At 41.1% G+C, this 23,197-nt stretch overlaps 1 protein-coding gene across 2 annotated transcripts in view; it reads right to left on the reverse strand.

Moving 5' to 3' along the window:
• The window catches only part of LOC126428070 (F-box/LRR-repeat protein 20-like), a 62,890-nt gene extending 44,622 nt beyond the window's left edge, over positions 1-18,268 (reverse strand). For both annotated transcript variants that reach the window (XR_007576767.1, XM_050089954.1), the window contains exons 1-2: positions 18,101-18,268; positions 2,839-3,152 (exon numbers count right to left, since the gene is read on the reverse strand). Coding sequence is in view for 1 of the 2 variants with exons in the window: in XM_050089954.1 (XP_049945911.1) it covers positions 2,839-3,149 (311 nt within the window). In the remaining variant the exon portion in view is untranslated. The remainder of the gene's footprint in view (positions 1-2,838; positions 3,153-18,100) is intronic.
• Positions 18,269-23,197: the final 4,929 nt, after the last annotated feature.

Below are 23,197 nucleotides of genomic sequence, written 5' to 3' on the forward strand. Positions count from 1 at the left end.
TCTTTTGTTTATCACACCATCTCTTGTGAACACACGACTTTGCAAGGGCACTGACATAGCTTTTGTGGGAGTCAGTTGCAAGAATAGTTCACAATTGCACTAAGTTGTGGTTGAAGAAAATGTACCAACAAGAATAGAAATAGATGCTATATCTGTTGATAACAAAGTCTGAAAGTGTGCTCACTGTTTACATTTGAAATATTTATTCAGCATGATGTATGTGAATCTTACAAAGAACCTGAGATACCTGTAACTGTTTAACAACTGCCTGCAATTGCCAGCACACTACTGACCTACCAGTATGGTTTATGTTGATGCTGTGTACACTTCTATCTTGTTTACAGCATGGTACTGTATAGTCATATTTACTCGAATCTAAGCCGCACTTTTTTTCCGGTTTTTGTAATCCAAAAAACCGCCTGCGGCTTAGAATCGAGTGCAAAGTAAGCGGAAGTTCTGAAAAATGTTGGTAGGTGCCGCCACAAATGACTTCTGCTGTCGAATATATGTAGCGCTGCATAGGCATGCTTTGCAGGCACAAAGATAAATACTAGCGCCAAAATCTCCGCGTCAGTAAATAAATTTAAAAAAAAAAAGGGTGGAAGACAAGCCTTCTTCTCCGCCCCGAGTTTCGACCACTGCATTTTATACATTATCCAACGAAGTAAATACAAATTCTGTATTGTTCATCTTCGAATGTAGCAGCATTTCAATGTAGTACGAAAATCCGACTGGCAAGACTGTTTGGGATGTTTGTCAATATGGCCAACACTACGTTCTGAATTTATTCCTACCTGTGAGAAGAGATGGTTGCTAATAGGAACTATTATGAATTGTGAATCACATACAGTATTCTCTTCACCATAAGAATAATACGAATATAAACATTTTGCCGTGTATTCTTTCGTGTTTGCTGCTATCTCATTTAAATCCTATCTGCCGAATAAACTACGAAACTAGGGTGAGACAACAGCAACATATCATGTCATGTTTATATTCGTATTATTCTTATGCCTAATAGTGATACAGGCAGAAATGAAGCACGACAATTGACTAGATTTTTAAATCTAAGATGACTCTAATTTCTGTGCAGAATGTAATGTACTAAAGAGGCGTCTGCAAAGATTTTCAAACGGAGAAAAATTTTCGCTAAACTCTCGTTCAGAACGTCTTCTATTAAAAGCAATATATTATTTGGTTCTTGTTGATCATTATCAAAGAAAGCAGCAGTGTAAGTAACAACATATAGCAGTCTCTTGCCATTGTTTTGCTAATGAAACAATTCCTCTCTTTTTTAATTGCAAGCGGCGGTAGCGCGCACGAAAACAAGCCATGCCGCGAGCAGGGACAGGCCGTAAACACTCATTATCAGAATGCGACAAACAATTCATGACACAGTACAGTAATGCATTTTCAGCTTAGAGTGACGTAAACACCTATAACAAACAGAACGGCACTTACCAGATCAAAGCAAAATAAGCAATTAATTCAAACCAGACGAAGCACGTGAAAAAGGAAAGGTACCCGTATATATACGGACGGAGCGCGTGACGCATAGCAATGGCCACCTAGTACAGCTTAACTGCTAAGCTTACGACTCGAGCCTACTGTAGCTGTATCGTCATTCATTTGACCTAAATTGTGTCTAATATTACAATGGATCAACTTTGTTTCGATTTGGAGGTGCGGCCTAAAACTTTTCTCTCCCCTTGAATTTCGAGTCTCAAATTTCAGGTGCGGCTTAGATTCGGGAAAATTTTTTTTTCTTGATTTCGAGTCTAATTTTTCAGGTGCGGCTTAGATTCGAGTGCGGCATGGATTCGAGTAAATACGGTAACAACTGCCTGCAATTGCCAGCACACTACTGACCTACCAGTATGGTTTATGTTGATGCTGTGTACACTTCTATCTTGTTTACAGCATGGTACTGTATAGTCAACTTAATCACAGACAACCACTTTTAGCATGCTATCCGCTTTTATCTTGACGATGGGACTTGGTTCTAAGCAATTACTTTGCTCTGCCACGACAGTTTATAAATCAGCCAGTGCGAAAGATTTTATTCATCATGCCAGCAATGAAGTAAATCAGATAAATGAAAATTTTGTTGCACTGCTAGTTATCAGTTTTCTTCACAATGTGCAAAATATGCATTATACTAGAATTAAATGTACATGGAATAGATAAGTCTTTACCGTTAGGTGAGAATGAGTATGTTACAATTATTGGAAATGAGAGTCTGATCAGTAAAGTACTTTCCAATTTCTTTCTGATATATATGTCCATGTTTCCCAATCCTTATTTCTTTTTCTTAAATGATGGCAACTCTAAAACATAAACAAAAACACTAAGTAACCAGTCATTGAATTTAAAGTGTTTTTGAGGCTTTTCTCCATCATCAAATGATATTTCCGGTGTTTATCAAGCATACTTTGCTCCTGAGAAACTAATGGTGTTGAAATATCTACAGTGTTTCAAATTGATCATTTTGAGTGCAGAAAGTTTTTGGGGGATTAGTAAGAAGAAATTCTGCAATAAAAGACACTTATTTAAAATATTCTAGATATTTCATGATGGTCAATTTACCGAGCAATGCACCTGAGCTAAACAATGGAACTGACATCTGAATATGGACCAAAGCCCCCAGAATGCACTGTAAATAAACACACACACACACACACACACACACACACACACACACACACACAGTTTAGTGACTTGTTACTTTTTGTTTTTATTTATAATTATTCTGCACTCCTATGTCGCTAGCCACCCTGGAGTACTTTACAGCAAACATACCGACCTACCAAACTTTCAATAGTTGACAGCTGGACTTACCAGTGTATCTCGAGCTCGGTGAGACTGTGGCACGTGCGGAACACGTGCTGCAGCATGCCAGACGGTAGCATGCGCTGCAGCCTGAGCACTCGCAGCTGTGGCATGCTCATCACCAGCGACAGGGCCTCTTCGTCAGTCTGGTTTTCACCGACGACGTAGTCACTGTTGCGCCAGAGTGTGTCATCATTACACACGGCCTGCCATCGCCTGTTCACGCGGCTCGGCCCTGCGGCCAGCTCCTCTCGGGACAGGTACGAGAAGATGTGTAGGAGGATTTCATCCGGGAAATCACCGATGTAAATGGAACCCATAGCCTATTTGGAAAGCACACATGTTAATTATGTAGGAATATAAATTTGAATGCAATTTCAAGACTTGAACAAGTCAAACTCAAATACAAGTAGTTAACACACAAGACAGAAAATTAAGACAATTCATCGGAGACATTACGTTAATACCTTGTAGCACCGTGTCCAGCCTTGATACCGAACTTAATCTGGCAAGGAAGAGAGTCGACAGGCTCCTTCAGTTATGCCATATCCAGTTTGTAATGTAACAGACCAAGATGTCTTATTGACGAATGACTAACACTGACTATGTCACTTACAAGCATAACCAATATCACTACTACTTAACTATGTTTGCCACATAAACACAGCAAAATTACTAGTATTTTCATAATCCCAAATAGAAGTAAAAGTACAACTCTGTATAACATTTTTGAAAAACAACCATTAGTAACATGTTTGGTAAATTAATTAGGTTTAGTTGATGTGAAGACTTCTGACTGGTAAAAACATATGTTTCACAAAACAGAATCTAAAAGGATGTGTATTACTCGACTATGACTAGAAAATCTGTGTTTAAGTTTTATTAATTACGCCATGATGCATTTCATTTCAATAGATCTATAATCAATTTTTTGTAATTATAGTTTAGTTAAAATGTAACTGTCAATAATACACACACTGGTTTTGATTGATAAGAATATACTTACAATTCAGTGGCTGTGCCTGTGAAACCAGTGCAAAATTTGTTCATGTGAGTGCACAAGATCATGTCAGTAGACGTGCATCAAAGTTTTGTGGAAATTCAACCAAGGTAGTTTAAAAATCATTACATTAAATATGTGATTAGATTTATTGCATACATGCTATTATTTCGAGTACCAACCATGCCAAATAACACACCTCATGACTATGTTACTGCAGTGAGCAGATATAATAAGCAGTTATCTTCAACAACAGAACATTCAAGTTCTCAAACAAAACTGTGACTTTTCCTGCCAAGAGTTACTGAAATTATACCAAACTTTGTAATTACATTGATATATGCACAATTTAAGTGCATATTTAATCTGAATTACAGCCTGGAGGTATGTTACAGGCTGAAGCCACTCCTCGATAATTAGATCCTACAGAGCTACCAAATTACAGGGATGCTGATTGGTGCATTTCACCTACTGCTGAAAACGGCCACAGACATTTTCCACGTAATTAAGATTGGGATACTAAACATGTCACATGAGGTGCAATAGGGAGCCTCTGTGTTCATCAAAACCAGAAACATTGTGTGTGCAGACCAGTGAACATGGTTTTTGTTGTCTTGAAAGATGCAAGTCTCCACAGCACACTCATGATGAATATGTACAGGGAGACACAAGTAAACTTGAACTAATTCAATGGGTCATAATTTCCCTCTGAAAGCTTGTAGAAATGAGAGAGTTGTTTTAATGATTTCAGTAGCTCTGGGAGAGTCAAAGTACTACCCATTGTCGGCAAGTTGATTGTTGTTCCAGAGCATGAGGTCCTTTGTCTGGTATAATGCCATGCTTGCTTGGATTGTATCAGTTAGTTGGTAGCCTCAGCCATCACCGCTTGTGAAGTCTCTGAGTGTGTAGTTCTTACTGCATGACAATAATGGGCAAATTAGTGATTTGTTTGCAGTCTTGAGCTGTTAGAAACATGCAATACACACTTCAAGAGCGGGTTTTTATAGTGAAAACATAATGGAGGGCAGACTCATTGGTTTCAATGAAATGCGCATTTCAAAGAGAATTCAATATGTGCGATTTTCTGAAGAGAATTCAATGTTTGCAATTCTCCAAGAAAAGCAACAATTTTATTAATTGTTAAGGAAGCTGGAGATAACTGGTGTACTAAACAGTGACACTGGTAAACATAGACCATCACTGAGTGCAGAGGTTATTGATAACGTTCGAAGATGCTTGGAAAACTCTGCTGGTGATTAAGCCAGGAGACAGGCATTTCAATTGCATATTGTGTATGTCACAAAGCTGCAAAGAAATCGGCATTGCTACCATACAGAGTGTAATGATGCAAGCATTGCAAGAGACAGATCATGAGAAAAGAATGCGTTACTGTCAATAGTGTCCTGATTTGAATGTCAAGACATTAACTTAGTTTACAGATTATGCATGATTCCATCTGTCAGGTTACATCGACACACAAAACAGCAGATACTGAGCTGGTGTAAACCCATTTATCATCCACAAACCACCACTGCATGATGAAAAGGTTGGAGTGGAGTGTGCAGTGTCAGCTTCTAGGCTCGTTGACCCTAATGTGTCACATGTCTAACGTTTTCATGCAATTTGTAACCAGTTTCTTTGGTGACCAAAATAATCTCAAAAAAATCTGTCCTCCCTCACATCACACGACCTAACCCACCACGATTTTTTCTTGTGGGGGTATCTTAAAAGCTGAGTGTATGAGATTAGACCATGGACTACCACAGAACTCCATAAGGCCATTACACATGAAATAAGCAACACTGGTGAGGATTCACTTCACAGAATGTCGTGGAATATGATGAAATGAGTACTGTTGGGCATTGATGCTGGCAGGGGCCACTTCCAACATTAGCTGTGAGGACTTCATCTCGCAAAACTGCAAATGTGCCCTATTATTGGTTACAAAATTATGACTCATTAGACTAGTTCAGGTTTATATGGATCACGCTGTAGAAGAAAGGGCAACACTTGCCTGTCAAGAATTTTGAAATAAATATCCCAGTTCATGTTCACTGTAATCTGAATGAGTGGGCACAAATCGTGGTGTGAAAGACACCCCAAAAACATAGAACCACTTCCAACCTGAACTACACCTGTCACACACTGAGGGTTAAACATCTCATTTGGCAGTCAGTGCACTAAATGCCTTAATTGAAAGAGAGATGAAAATATAACTCTTTGGATCACACTACATGCCTTCTGTCAGCTACTGTTCACTTTCTGTGTCATTCAGCCCTCAAAGACGTGCACTTTCATGTGCCACTGTGAGCAATGGCCATTAGAGGTGTACCTAATCCCTAATGTCTACTGCATGCAGTTCTATTCACGATGTTCACTTGCAAACTGGTTGGGTTGGCCTTGCATTCACTGACTCACTGGATTACACTAAACAAATTCTGTGTGAAAGAAGATGTGCAGCTTCATGTGCTGCTGTGAGCAATGGGCATTAGAGGGGCACCTCATTCCTAATGTCTACTGCAAGCAGCTCTCTTTGAAATGTTCATTTGGAAACTGGTTGAGATGGACCTAGTCACTGATGGCCTTTAGTTCCTTTTGGACTTGAAACTGATCCTCACTGATGATGTGTGACATTGGTCTCTGTTCTCCATCTGTTAGGTTCTTTTTACAACCACTGTTCTTACATTCAATTACGTAGCAACAAGCAGTACACCTTTCATGTAGACTCACTGGGTAGGCTGCATTAATACACCAACAAATTGACCAACTTCATACGCGGTGCAGTCAAGGATACATCCAAATTCAACAGCTTCATTCTTTTGCATCTCTACACAGACCCATCTTACTGCACTGATTTCACACAACTGACTGGCGTATATGCATCACTCCACAGGTATGACACATCAATGGTCCAGGGTCATGAGAGTGCCTGGTACTAGTTCTACATCATCTCATTGTAACAAAGTGACCAACAGCAGGTGAACAATATTTTGACCACTATGTGTATATTTACAATCTTGGAAGTTATGAAGAAAAGGAGAACTAGTTGTAGCATATAACACAGGCAAATAATAAAATGAGTTAAACACACTCACTTTCACAATCAAGTTTGCCATACAAGTTACATCTAAATCTGTACTCACAAGCCTTTATATTGTGTGCACCAGAGGTACATTTTCTCCATTTGTATTCTGTATGCAGATCCTACATGGGAAAAGAGATTGTTGGTATCACTCTATATGAGCCTAAATTTCTCTACATTTAGCACTGGAGTCATTACACAAATTTTTTGTTAAAGAAAATATGTTTCACAAGTTATTGTTGAACGTCAGTTCTCTGAATTTAGTGAATAATGCTCTCTATGAAGCTCAACATTTTTCTTGGAAAGTCTTCCACTGCTGTTTGTAAAAAATTTCTGCGACACTCTTGTGCTGGCTAAACAAATCTCAGACAAATCACGAAGCTCGTTTTTCAATATTTTCTTTACCTTCCAATAATCCAAGACTAACAAACTCTACTGAAGAATTGACCAAACAAGTATCACTTTTCTTTCAATAAATATGAATCTGGTATCTGCATTCCCCATGGCTAAATTTATGTGGTTTCCTGTAGCGTTACAAATACAGTAGAATCATGACGATCCAACTTCTGATCAACCAACTCCTCGGATTATCCAACCATGCATCTGATCATCCGTCTGTGCTTTGCGCCGAACTGTGTGACAGCATTATCTATTGATTTTACTAACCACGTACAACTGTATTCCTAGGCAAGCACCAAGCTACCCCTCTGAGACTGAGCTCCAACGAAGTTGCATGAAAGCTATGTTTTTACCCCCCCCCCCCCCCCCTCCCCCGCTTGCCCATAACCAATGGACCTGGATGTTACTGGGTGGTTAGAACAATGTTACATGAGAAAATACATCAGCACTTTTTTAGAGGCAACAGAAGAAAGTTGTGATCTTTTTGAAGCAATGAGAAGCATTGACACAAAATATGCAATTTGCTACATGCAAAACTTGGGAAGAACGTAGAAAAACCATTCCAAAAAATAATGGAAGAAAGTTTTTCCTAGCCTAAATCAAAAGCAAAATAATGCTAGACACTGCAGATTGAGTTGCTGGTTTAAAAACTCTTCATAATGATATCCATCCTGCTAACAAAGAGGAACACACACACACACACACACACACACACACACACTCGCTTTTTCAAATAGATTTACAGTGTCCAATATTTTCTGTTTTTCTTGTTGTTTATTAGAAATGTAGTAATTTTGACTTAATTGTGATTTACTGAATTGTTGCCGCCATTGTGGCCAAGTGGTTCTAGGCGCTTAAGTCCAGACTGCAACTGCTGTGTTCGGATGCAGGCTGAGTTGGCATCCCTTCGCTCCCAGCTTCAGGCAGTGTTGGCTTCGGTCACACAGCTTGAAGCTGTTGCCAATGGGCATCACTGTGGGGGTCCGGATGGGGGTTTGTCGGGGACGGCCAGCTCGTCCCACGCATCCCCTGATCGGACTACGACTGTGGTTGCCCGGGATACTGCCGCATTGAGGCTGATCCCTCACCTGTGGTAGAGTGGGAGGTCGTTTCAAGGTGTGGCAGGGGGCGAAAGACATTCCGGAGGGCTGAACGGAAAGCCTCTCCAGTTTGTCTGATGAACCGGTTTCAGGCTCTGTCTCAGGCTGATACTGATCTTCGGCCTGACATGGCTGCTTGTCCTGTTCCAGAGGTTGCCCCTCAGTCTGCAAGATCCGGGCAGTCGCAGAGGGTGGGCTTACTGGTAGTTGGGAGCTCCAACGTCAGGCGCGTAATGGAGCCCCTTAGGGAAATGGCAGCAAGAGAGGGGAAGAAAACCAATGTGCACTCCGTGTGCATACCGGGGGGAGTCATTCCAGATGTGGAAAGGGTCCTTCCGGATGCCATGAAGGGTGCAGGGTGCACCCATCTGCATGTGGTCGCTCATGTCGGCACCAATGATGTGTGTCGCTATGGATCGGAGGAAATCCTCTCTGGCTTCCGGCGGCTATCTGATTTGGTGAAGACTGCCAGTCTCGCTAGCGGGATGAAAGCAGAGCTCACCATCTGCAGCATCGTCGACAGGACTGACTGCGGACCTTTGGTACAGAGCCGAGTGGAGGGTCTGAATCAGAGGCTGAGACGGTTCTGCGACCGTGTGGGCTGCAGATTCCTCGACTTGCGCCATAGGGTGGTGGGGTTTCGGGTTCCGCTGGATAGGTCAGGAGTCCACTACACGCAACAAGCGGCTACACGGGTAGCAGGGGTTGTGTGGCACGGGCTGTGCGGTTTTTTTAGGTTAGATGGCCTTGGGCAAGTACAGAAAGGGCAACAGCCTCAACGGGTGCGGGGCAAAGTCAGGACATGCGGGGACCAAGCAGCAATCGGTATTGTAATTGTCAACTGTCGAAGCTGCGTTGGTAAAGTACCGGAACTTCAAGCGCTGATAGAAAGCACCGAAGCTGAAATCGTTATAGGTACAGAAAGCTGGCTTAAGCCAGAGATAAATTCTGCCGAAATTTTTACAAAGGTACAGACGGTGTTTAGAAAGGATAGATTGCATGCAACCGGTGGTGGAGTGTTCATCGCTGTTAGTAGTAGTTTATCCTGTAGTGAAGTAGAAGTGGATAGTTCCTGTGAATTATTATGGGTGGAGGTTACACTAAACAACCGAACTAGGTTAATAATTGGCTCCTTTTACCGACCTCCCGACTCAGCAGCATTAGTGGCAGAACAACTGAGAGAAAATTTGGAATACATTTCACATAAATTTTCTCAGCATGTTATAGTCTTAGGTGGAGATTTCAATTTACCAGATATAGACTGGGACACTCAGATGTTTAGGATGGGTGGTAGGGACAGAGTATCGAGTGACATTATACTGAGAGCACTATCCGAAAATTACCTCGAGCAATTAAACAGAGAACCGACTCGTGGAGATAACATATTGGACCTACTGATAAACAAAAACAGACCCGAACTTTTCGACTCTGTATGTACAGAACAGGGAATCAGTGATCATAAGGCCGTTGCAGCATCCCTGAATATGGAAGTTAATAGGAATATAAAAAAAGGGAGGAAGGTTTATCTGTTTAGCAAGAGTAATAGAAGGCAGATTTCAGACTACCTAACAGATCAAAACGAAAATTTCTGTTCCGACACTGACAATGTTGAGTGTTTATGGAAAAAGTTCAAGGCAATCGTAAAATGCGTTTTAGACAGGTACGTGCCGAGTAAAACTGTGAGGGATGGGAAAAACCCACCGTGGTACAACAACAAAGTTAGGAAACTACTGCGAAAGCAAAGAGAGCTCCACTCCAAGTTTAAACGCAGCCAAAACCTCTCAGACAAACAGAAGCTAAACGATGTTAAAGTTAGCGTAAGGAGGGCTATGCGTGAGGCGTTCATTGAATTCGAAAGTAAAATTCTATGTACCGACTTGACAGAAAATCCTAGGAAGTTCTGGTCTTACGTTAAATCAGTAAGTGGCTCGAAACAGCATATCCAGACACTACGGGATGATGATGGCATTGAAACAGAGGATGACACGCGTAAAGCTGAAATACTAAACACCTTTTTCCAAAACTGTTTCACAGAGGAAGACCGCACTGCAGTTCCTTCTCTAAATCCTCGCACAAACGAAAAAATGGCTGACATCGAAATAAGTGTCCAAGGAATAGAAAAGCAACTGGAATCACTCAATAGAGGAAAGTCCACTTGACCTGACGGGATACCAATTCGATTCTACACAGAGTACGCGAAAGAACTTGCCCCCCTTCTAACAGCCGTGTACCGCAAGTCTCTAGAGGAACGGAGGGTTCCAAATGATTGGAAAAGAGCACAGATAGTCCCAGTCTTCAAGAAGGGTCGTCGAGCAGATGCGCAAAACTATAGACCTATATCTCTTACGTCAATCTCTTGTAGAATTTTAGAACATGTTTTTTGCTCGCGTATCATGTCATTTCTGGAAACCCAGAATCTACTATGTAGGAATCAACATGGATTCCGGAAACAGCGATCGTGTGAGACCCAACTCGCCTTATTTGTTCATGAGACCCAGAAAATATTAGATACAGGCTCCCAGGTAGATGCTATTTTTCTTGACTTCCGGAAGGCGTTCGATACAGTTCCGCACTGTCGCCTGATAAACAAAGTAAGAGCCTACGGAATATCAGACCAGCTGTGTGGCTGGATTGAAGAGTTTTTAGCAAACAGAACACAGCATGTTGTTATCAATGGAGAGACGTCTACAGACGTTAAAGTAACCTCTGGCGTGCCACAGGGGAGTGTTATGGGACCATTGCTTTTCACAATATATATAAATGACGTAGTAGATAGTGTCGGAAGTTCCATGCGGCTTTTCGTGGATGATGCTGTAGTATACAGAGAAGTTGCAGCATTAGAAAATTGTAGCGAAATGCAGGAAGATCTGCAGCGGATAGGCACTTGGTGCAGGGAGTGGCAACTAACCCTTAACATAGACAAATGTAATGTATTGCGAATACATAGAAAGAAGGATCCTTTATTGTATGATTATATGATAGCGGAACAAACACTGGTAGCAGTTACTTCTGTAAAATATCTGGGAGTATGCGTACGGAACGATTTGAAGTGGAATGATCATATAAAATTAATTGTTGGTAAGGCGGGTACCAGGTTGAGATTCATTGGGAGAGTGCTTAGAAAATGTAGTCCATCAACAAAGGAGGTGGCTTACAAAACACTCGTTCGACCTATACTTGAGTATTGCTCATCAGTGTGGGATCCGTACCAGGTCGGGTTGACGGAGGAGATAGAGAAGATCCAAAGAAGAGCGGCGCATTTCGTCACCGGGTTATTTGGTAACCGTGATAGCGTTACGGAGATGTTTAATAAACTCAAGTGGCAGACTCTGCAAGAGAGGCGCTCTGCATCGCGGTGTAGCTTGCTCGCCAGGTTTCGAGAGGGTGCGTTTCTGGATGAGGTATCGAATATACTGCTTCCCCCTACTTATACTTCCCGAGGAGATCACGAATGTAAAATTAGAGAGATTAGAGCGCGCACGGAGGCTTTCAGACATTCGTTCTTCCTGCGAACCATACGCGACTGGAACAGGAAAGGGAGGTAATGACAGTGGCACGTAAAGTGCCCTCCGCCACACACCGTTGGGTGGCTTGCGGAGTATCAATGTAGATGTAGATGTAGATGAACCGCGCTGCTGCTACGGCCGCAGGTTCGAATCCGGCCTTGGGCATGGATGTGTGTGACGTCCTTAGGTTAGTCAGGTTTAAGTTGTTCTAAGTCTAGAGGACTGATGACCTCAGATGTTAAGTCCCTTAGTGCTCAGAGCCATTTTAACCATTTTTACTAAATTGTTCTGAGCTCTGTAAATGACTTGTCTCATTCTCCTCTGATAATCCGACCTTTTTACCGCTCTGACCACCACCTGGTCCCAAAAGTGATGGTCAATTGAAGTCCTACTGTACTGGTGGTAGCACTTCTGTTATTCCCTTCTGAGCGACATCAGGTTGGCATCTGTATTTTTATACTTCAGAGTATTTACATCCCTGTATTGCCAAGGTATTCACACAATTATTTTTATTTTTATGTTTAATGTGGAGTTTTTAAGATCCCGGTAATGTGGTCTTGTCTTTCTCAATTGGCACAAGAACTTATAGCGAGGGGAGCCACAAGTGTCAAGAGCCTTGTTGCTCTTTATTGTAAAAAATAGAGACGAAAAGGAAATGTGAAAGCCTTGTAAATAGATAGCCAGTATCATGAAATGAGTCAATTCTCACTTGTCTGTCAAATGGAAATGGTTTGTGAATGTATAGTATCATAGTGTATTAATCTTGTCAAGGGTGTTACCTGTAGCAAGATAAATGGTGAGCATTAAGAAAGTTATTTTTCAGCTGAGAAGAATTTTATTTATTCTGCAAGAGAATTGGAAGCAAATAAGGAAGAAATATGTAGAGTTTAATATCCAATGAAATGATGTCATTTAGAGACAAGAGCACTGGCTTCTTTTACAAAGAAATCATTCCATCATTTGCCTGCAAATCTCCATGCACATTAATAGCCGCCCACCATAAAATAGTGGCTATTATTTTGCTGTTTTCTAATTATATGGCTCTTGACTACACAAATTTGCTTCACTGTCTTCTGTATTTCATATCTTCCACTTTTTATATCTTTTAATATCCAAAATGTATTAGCCTTGTATTTTAAAAATTTGTGATATCTGTAATACACATATCTACAAAAGGTTATGTGTGTAAAACACCGGTCAGTCACTTTTCAGTAATTGTCAAGAAAAATAACATGTTAATCAGTCAGGGCCCAGTTGTAAACAAGCAAATTTCTATGTTCAGAATTTCATCATGTAATTTTCAGTCATCATTCTGTAATAACAATATTAAGTCAATCACTGCCATTGTGAAACTTCTCCTAATTGTTGCAGCTTACCAATTTGTGTTACAATATTGATGTTCATGCATAACAAAAAGAGCATTCCATCGTCTGGCCACAAGAGGCCTACTGGGACCATCCGACCGCCGTGTCATCCTCAGTGGAGGATGTAGATAGGAGGGGCGTGGGGTCAGCACACTGCTCTCCCGATCGTTATGACGGTATTCTTGACTGAAGCTACTATTCGGTCGAGTAGCTCCTCAATTGGCATCACGAGGCTGAGTGCATCGCGAAAAATGGCAACAGCGCATGGTGGCCTGGATGGTCACCCATCCAAGTGCCAACCACGCCCGACAGCGCTTAACTTCGGTGACCTCACGGGAACCGGTACAAAGTCAATAATCAAAACTGAATTTAGTGTAAATAAATGTGAAGAGAATAAAATGTAACTTCTACAGTGTTGTGCCCAATAATTCTTCAATATGTTGAATACAATAGCTCTTCACTACTTTGAATAATCACAGGACAATTAAAGAAAGAAATTTCTTAAGTCAAACTGATGAAATAATAGGCAAAAAAATTCTTTTGCCATAATACAAAATCAGTTGTCACCTATTCAAACAATGATGTAAGTACAATTTCCGAAAACATTTGTAGCCAGTTAACAAAGAGTCTGAACAAAACTTCCTGCAGCTAACAAAAGGTACTAAGGAAGTGTTAAAATCATGATTTTAAAGTGTTTATTCAGGAGAAAGCTTACTTTCACCCATATGTGTGCAAGTCTCTCAAAGTACTTGGAACAGGAATGATTTTTTGTGCATTGGATATGGTCTATTATAAAATAAATCATCTGCAGACAGGCAAAAAAGAAGAAGACTGTTCCACACTGAACTTTCCGCCAAATCATTCTTTAGAAAAGAAAGGAAAACACACACACACTAGCAGGTACAGCTCTTGCACGCATGACTGCTATCTCCAGCCAGCCTGCAACTGTTACACTGAACGGAAGCAACAATCGAGAGTGGGGCAGGGAAAAGGGGGGGGGGGGATAACAGGGCAAGGGTAGGGGAGAATACCACTGTCTGGTGGAGTGTGCAGGAACTAGAAGACAGCAGAACACAGCTGACAGGTGCTGCGTGGGAAACTATGGGGGGGTGGGAGTGGAAAAGGAAAGGAGCAGAGAGGGGGAAAAGATTGGTGGGAGGGTGTAGAAGTCATTTTCCTGTGTAGGTTATTCTTTTATTTTGAAATAAATACTTTATTTCACAATCAGCAAGCAGCTAATATTCTCCCTTGAGTTTTATCAAGCTGCACTACACCAAAAATTGTTGTGCTTATAGCACGAGATGATCCACAGACCAGTCAGCATGTGGTTGCATCCCTAATAATAGTTCACCATAACCATAGTAGGTATGTGCTCACAAAGTGAGATGGCGCAGTGGTTAGCACAATGGACTGACATTCAGGATGATGATGGTTCAAATCCACGTTCGGCCATCGTCACTTAGTTTTCTGTGATTTCCCTAAATCGCTTCAGGCAAATGCAGGGATGGTTCCTTTGAAAGGGCATGGGACTGATGACCTCACTGTTTGGTCTCCTCCACCCGAATCAACCAACCAATCAAAAGGTGGTGAATTTTGAACTGACAATTGCATGCCTTTTGAAATATATTATTCCTAATTATTACTTGTAAAACTTGATTTCTGAGCATACAGAGACAAAAGAATAGAAAACATTGGAATGCTTCAAAGTGAAGTTAAAATTACCTACTACTGAATGACGCATTAAACAAGATCTTTGGAATTTTTGCACAGCATTTTCATATGCAGATTTAAGAAGAAAATCCAGTGAGGAAAGTCATCCTTCCAGGACTATAGTAAAGAATGTGAATGACCAGAGTAAGGTATAGCCATGCACATCTGAGCACATGTTCTGCTAGTAGAAACACAGCAATGCCTGCACACACATAGAGGCAAACATGCCAGATGAAACAGTGTTATAAGATGGTTACATATGCAACAGCATGGTTGGCACGCACCCATGATCAAGTGTTCTGTGCAAGTGCTTACAAATCCCTCACATCTCCACATGGGTTAAGCATGCTTGTACAAGCATTAAATTGTACCTGGAGAGACGAACATGCCAGATGCAACAGTGCTATAACATATGTAACTAAGTGTTTTGTGCAAGTGTGTACAAATTCCTCACACCTCCACATAACTTAAGCATGCTTGTACAAGCATTAGTTTGTACCTGAAATACGTCAAGCTCAGAAGATGATGCACTGAGTTTAGCAGCCATTATCCTTGCATTGCAAGAGAAACAAAAGAGGAAATGTGATTACTCAGAAATTAATTCACTGACTGCAAATTCCTGGACATCTGTTGTATTCTGTGTAGATCTGCTACACAATAGTGAGATTTGAAAATTTGTACTGGACTGGAACTTGAACCCAGATTTTCCACTTACTGCGAGTCTTAACCACTTCCGCTATCCGTACACGCTCCCCAGACTGTCCAAAACTTCCACATGTCACGCTGCCTACATCCTTCTATTGTAGTCCACTAAATTCGGCACCTAATGCTCGCAAAATTACTTGGATGCACACAACAAGCAGACAGTGGTAAGGAGGAATCAAGATCACTGGTGTTAGCGTCGTATGCCCATCTACACCAACATTTGTCTCAATTCCTTGTTGTCTCACTCTCCCTGTTGCAGAAATCCAAGTAATGTTGCGAGTATTAGGTGACAAATTTATTGGGATATGATATAAGGATGTAGTCAGTGTGACATCCAGAATTTTGGTTGAGTCCACGGAGCAGGCTGGGACAACTGAAGCTGTTAAGGCAGCTGCTCATGATATGCGGGGAATTTGGGTTTGAGTCTTGGTTCAGGACAAATGTTTATACATCACTATTGGGTAGTAAATATGTAACTAACACAGCTGATGTCTAGAAATTTTCAGTCAGTGAATAACTTTTGAAATATTTTGTGCACCTGTAGACCATCAACAGAGTCCATTCTTTCAGACATGCATGTAAATGTGATTATCGTCATATTGATTTACTCATTTTGTTGAAGATATATCCACATGACGGGCACAATTATATCAGGATGACTGAAGAAACACATCTGAACCTTCTGTCACTCATTACATCTTTGAGAAACAATCATGGGTTTCCAGTGACAGGAAGGAATTATGAAGACTTTTCATACACATCTGCATGTTCATACATGGCACTAAGCGTCATAGTTCCCTGTACCATCACGTTTTGTGCAAAGTGCTGAAAAGTTAGTGAAAAGTAAGTGGAGGATTTCTTTTACATTAACTTTGTATTAAATCTTTTACTTTTAAAACAATTACATACACAATGAAAGTTAGAACTAGCTGCAATTTGTTAACAAATGATGTCACTAAAATGCAATGTATATGATGGAAGTGAGTCCTGCAAATCACTGCTACTGATAATTCCAATGGTTTGACAACAACTTGCAAAAACCACACTGGTGGCAGGAATATTTACTGAAGTTGTAGCAGCACTGACATCACATATTGTGTGTATGACAGTTTTACTTCTCCCATTTCCATTATGAACAATGTTTACAATCTGATATGTACCTCATCTTCAACGCTACATCTTTCCAAATATGACAAGTCCTCCTACAACATTTTTGGATTTCTTGAGGTGACCTGTTATAGCCCCTAGTAACAAATCAATAAGACTGCAGGTTTGTTTATATGTAGGACATCTGTCTGGTGATTTATTCACAGTTTGCTGGATAGACTATCCTGCACAAGGCTTATGCGTGATCTATACATGCCTAGAATGTGTACCTCCAACTCTTCTATAGGGCCAAAGATAGTGTTCACGTGTGTGAGGTGTAGCTGCTTGTGTGAATGTGTTTGTTTTCCTTTCTTTTCTGATGAAAGCTTCGCCCACAAGCTTAGTGTGTAACAGTCCACTGTGTCCGTCTGCAACTTAACATGTTAACTTTATGGTGCTCAGCAATCCATCCTCTCCATAATGGCTAGTTTTCTTTTACAAGGTGTATATTTTACACTTCTCATGCTTCATTTTGCAGATTTAACAATAGTATACTGTAATAATTATATACTTGCTACTGTAACTGCCAAATTAAAATTTTACATTAGTTTTATTCATTTTCTACGTTCTAGAAAAAGAATGCAACTAGTCCACAATAGTGAAAGACGTGGAAACGAGGAGAGAATTTTCCACACACTATAGGGTACATTAATGGGAAACCAGCAGATGCAAATGATAAAGTTATTCTGGACCAAATTTCGTCACATATGGCAAAGCATCAGATGGAGGTGTTCTTCAGACACAGAGTTCAGGTTACTTGTTACAATGAATTAGGCTTGATTCCAGTGTCTGTCAGTGTAACATTTGATTAACAATGACATCATCTGTAGGACATACTACAGCAACTAGCGTCAACACAAACATTAAAGGTGAACGCTCATGTAGTGCTGGTTCCGCAATAGGATATGTAACATTCCTAAATGCCCGCTATATATTGGTAGCTGGTTATCAGGATATGATTACTTTGTGATTTTCTAATAACTCTTTATAGTCTTTTTATTTGTGCTAGGCCTTGTAAATGTCCCATTATTGGCACTGATATTACAAACAACAAAAAGGGTATTACCGGTATATCTATTTGCGCATTGTGGAGAGAGTGTTCAGCTGTTTTATCCCTTCACTCCATACACATTATCCTTAAAACTATCGCCTACGCACATGCCGCAGCACACAACACAATACTGAAATGGATCCTTTAACAATAACTATCATACAATTATTGGTTTACAACACTCAACAAACTACGCAGTTATAATTACCTCTCGTCTTTCAACGTACTATGCGAAGAATAATAGTCATACGACTATTGGATGACAAAAGTAATTATTTACTATCGACGGTAACTACTCGAATAATACTCAAACGCTGAGAATAAGCAATAAAATCATAACATCCCTGAACAGTGAACACTTTTTTGTTGCGCGCTTCTGAAATTTCTTCGTATCGATAGTAGTAATTATCGATTTGTTTCAAGTCGATTAATTAGAGGCGTGAGATCGCATTAGACGGAGGTGAAAACATTTATTTACAATTTAGATGTGTATCAGATTAGCGAACATTTATTTCCAAAATCTTGAAAGCAATCTGATAATCAGTTCATAACATCATTAAGACTGTTCGTACATAATAGACACAACTTATGAAAGTTCGTAAGTATGTGTGACTACTCCGAACACGTACAGCATGTGATCGATAGGTTTAGTTCACTGCTGTACGGTGGGCGTTTTGAATTCATAATTTGTATTCTGTTGCTAGTTTATATCTTTACTACACTCCGTTGGTACGTCAGACATCTCCGGAACTATCCATTTTTACAGAAATTTATATTTCTAAGGCTGTCGGCAGCGATTTGACAACTCATTTACAATTTCTATCGTACTAACAAGTCTATTAGTCATGGGGGAGCAGGGGCAAAAAGAAGGCTTAGTAATCATTAAAGTTTAAATCATATTTGACCTATGCTCATCTAAAGTTCACTGAAAAATTTGAGTCTAGTTTTACCGTAAAACAAATAAGGACAAAAACGAACAGAAGCAATGGTAATAAGTGGATAACTCCTGGGATTAAAGTATCATGTGTTAGGAAGTGACAGCTCTTACTAAGTCAGAGAACAAACGGTAGTCAAGATTTGAAGCATATGCAAGAATCATGTACTATGCTCAACGAATAAAACCCTTCAAGAATAAGACAAAAACTTTCAGGAATATTACAAAAAATAAAACAGACAACAAAGTGACACAAATGAAACTGAGTCCACAGAATGCAGGTCTGTCAGAAATGGCGACAACTTCAAATCATTGGACACCAAATGCAATGCTTACTTCCTCACAGTGACAGCAAACATTGTACCCACTAATAAACAACAAAATATTGATACATTAGATTTACTTGTGCAGACAGTCATGCACCTCCAAGGGACATTAGTTTCAAAAATACAACACTTAAAAATATAAAATTTGTCAGGTCACTGAAAGGTAGTAGTTTTGCTGGCTATTATGGTGCTTCCAGTAGAATATGAAAATCTTACGCTGACCTAATATGATTATCCTTCAGCTATCTTTGTGATGAATAACTTATTCAGTGCATATTTCATGATATACTTCAATATGCTGTAGTATCACCCATCTACAAAACTGGAGATAAGAAATCTGCCTTTAATCACAGGCCTATATCACTCCTTCCAGTCTTTTCCAAAATGTTTGAGAAGGTGGTGTATGGCACAATACGGACTCATTCCAAAGAGCAGAATTTGTTAACTGCCCCTCAGTTAGGTTTTCATAAACCTGACATTGAACCCTGCCTTGAGTAGTTTCGACCACAATCCTAACTTGATCAACCACTACCTCAGGATAATCCCTTACAAGGCTTCCAAGAATTCCTCACATTCAGCATTGCTTCACAACCTTTCCTCAGGTCCCTACAACATGACCCTAACCTTCCTCTGCAGAAACACAGGCTCTGCGTTTCCGAAAAGCTGACGACTCCATCATTATCCTCCCAGAATACAAAGGACCAACCACTGTGGTACTTGACTGAAAGGAATATGTGAAGGTCTACGCCACCTATCTGACACTTCTATGTACAGCATCTGCCATCAAGATCCCATCCCTCTGATTCAAACTGACCTGCACACCTCCTTAAAACCTCAGGGCATTCACAACAATTAACACCTCAATCTATAGAACTTACCTCACCCAAACCATGTACTCCCATCTTTTACCTTCTTCCCAAGATCCACAAACCCAATCATATTGGCCATCCAACAGTTGCTAGCTTCAAAGCACCCACCAAACATATATATGCCCTAGTTTATCAGCAACTGCAACCCATAGTACAGACTTCTATCTATCGCTTACGCCTTGGTCCCGCACTGTGCGCGGGGTTGGCGTGGTTAAACCGGATTTGGCATGTTAATGTGAAGGGGTGGCCCTGCCTGCCGCCACCCCATACCCTCCCGGGACGGAATCAGAGTACCCCATCTGTCTGCATCTAGTGTAAAGCATGGAAAAGTACGGATGTGTGTCAAATGTCCGAGTCGTGTAACTGAGGCGGGACATGGGTTGGTTGGTTGGTTGTTTGGGAGAAGAGACCAAACAGCAAGCTTATCGGTCTCATAGGATTAGGGAAGGATGGGGAACGAAGTCGGCCGTGCCCTTTCAAAGGAACCATCCCGGCATTTGCCTGGAGCGATTTAGGGAAATCACGGAAAACCTAAATCGGGATGGCCGGACACGGGATTGAACCGTTGTCCTTCCAAATGCGAGTGGGACATGGGGACCAGCCCGGTATTCACCTACAGGGATGTGGAAAACCGCCTAAAACCCACATCCAGGCTGGCCGGCACACTGGCCCTCGTCGTTAATCCGGTCAGCGGATTCAGTCCGGGGCCGGCGCGCCTACCCGAGTCCAGGAAGCAGTGCATTAGCGCTCTCGGCTAACCTGGCGGGTTCCATAGTCCAGACTTCTCTCCTATGTCAAAGACACAAACCATTTCCTAGATCATTTGAAATCCTTGCCCGTCCTACTCCCACCACACATCTCGCTTGTCACCATTGATGCCATCTCCCTCTACACCTACATCCCCCACGTACATGGTCTGCCTGCTCTGAACATTTCCTCAGTCAGCGTTCACCTGATTCCAAACCTATGACACCCTTCCTGCTCACCTTAACCAGCTTTACACATACCAACAACTACTTCAACTTTGAGGGGCAGACATACAAACAGATAAGGGGTACAGCCACGGGAACCAGGATGGCAGTGGAGGCTTTTCTACGATAAAGTCTTCAGGCCCTAGTTTGGTTTAGATACATTGATGTCCTGTTTGCTATATGGACTCTCAGTGAGGCTGACCTGTGAAAATTCCTGGAATCTCTGAATACCTCCCTCCAATGAAATTTCACATTGTCCTATTCCAAATTCCGTGTCACCTTCTTTGACATTGATCTCGTCCTCAATGAAGGCCAACTGCTCACTTCTGTTCGCATTAAACCTACGAACAGATAACAGTGCTTACATTTTAACAGTTGTCATCCTTTTCATGTCAAATGTTCCCTCTCATACAGCCTTGGCATTTGAGCCAACACATTTGTTTAGATGCAGACTCTTTGCAGCAATACACCACCATTCTCACCTCAGCCGTCACTGGTCTTAATTACCCCACCAGCATAGTTCATAGAGAGCCATCGTCAGATGTCAAAGTAACTTCAGGTGTGCCCCATGGAAGTCTTTTGGGGCCCTTGCTATTCATGTTGTATTTAATGACCTTGTGAACAATATTAATAGTGACCTAAGACATTTTGCAGATGATGCAGTTGTCTATGGTGAAGTACTGTCTGAAAGAAGCTGCAGTTGGGCAATTTTCTTTAAATGTTAAAAAAAGTGCATCATAAAATGAGAAAAATGTAGTATCCTGTGACTATTGCAAATACCTGGGCGTAACACCCTGTAGAGATATGAAATGATCTCGGAGGCTGTCAATGGTAGACTTAGGTTTATTGGTAGAATACAGAGGAAGTGAAACCAGTCTACAAAGGAGGTTGCTTACAAATCACTCATGTTGCTGTTTCTAAAATATTGCTGAAATGTGTGGAACCCAAACCAAATAGGACTAACAGGGGATCCTGAACACAAACAGATAAGGGCAGTGTGAGTGGTCGCAGGTTTGTTTGATCCTTGGGAGAGTATAACAAGAGATACTGACTAAAATAATCTGATATACTCTTGAAGATAGATGTAAACTATGCCATAAAAGTTTAGTAACAAATTTTCAAGAACCAGCTTTGAATGACGACTCTGCGAATATACTACACCCAATACATATCGCTCACACTGCAATCATGAGGGCAACATTAGAATGATTTCAGCAGGCACAGAGGAATTCGAGGAACAATTCTTCATGCGCTCCATACATGAATGGAATGGGAAGAAACCCTAATAACAGGTACAATGGGACATAACTTCCATGTACTTCATGGTGTTTGCAGAGTATGGATGTGTATGATCACAGACATCACGAGTGTATTGCAGTTCAAAGAAACAGGGGGTTGCTGTCAAATTTAGAGGGTGGTAAGATATTTTGCACTTAGGAGAGAAATGCACCAACATGTTAAATGAGTAGAGAGAAGTGTCCAAGATATTTCTGGGCACACTTTAGCAATTCAAGGAGGAGCCACCAATTTATTCTACATAGCAGTGTTAAATTTAAATGTGTCCTGCTGGTAATTATATACAGGTGTACACACTGCAACATAAATGTTGTGGTGGCTTTTAGGTGTTGCAAGGACTTGACGTACTGCTCAAAGATTTCACAGTAGAAAGTAGCATCATTGGGTGGCAGTGATATGTATATTACAAGATAGTACTATCTTTTGTAAGTGAAGGTGGCTGTCTTCAGTTAACAACTGAGATTTATGAGAGAATTCTGCACCAACATGAGATATTTATGATTGAGTTTTGTAACTAACCCCCCCAAGAACCATGGACCTTGCCGTTGGTGGGAAGGCTTGCATGCCTCAGTGATACAGATAGCTGTACCATAAGTGCAACCACAACGGAGCGGTATCTTTTGAGAGGCCAGACAAAGGTGTGATTCCTGAAGAGGGCAGCAGCCTTTTCAATAGTTGCAGGGGCAACAATCTGGATGAGTGACTGATCTGGCCTTGTAACACTAACCAAAATGACCTTGCTGTGCTGGTACTGCGAATGGCTGAAAGCAAGGGGAACTACAGCCGTAATTTTTCCCAAGGGCATGCAGCTTTACTGTATGGTTAAATGATGATGGCGTCCTCTTGGGTAAAATAGTCCCCCATTCGATCCTCCGGGCAGGGACTACTCAAGACGACATCGTTATCAGG

The sequence above is a fragment of the Schistocerca serialis genome, chromosome 12 (assembly GCF_023864345.2).
Source record: "Schistocerca serialis cubense isolate TAMUIC-IGC-003099 chromosome 12, iqSchSeri2.2, whole genome shotgun sequence".
NCBI classification, from domain to species: domain Eukaryota; kingdom Metazoa; phylum Arthropoda; class Insecta; order Orthoptera; family Acrididae; genus Schistocerca; species Schistocerca serialis.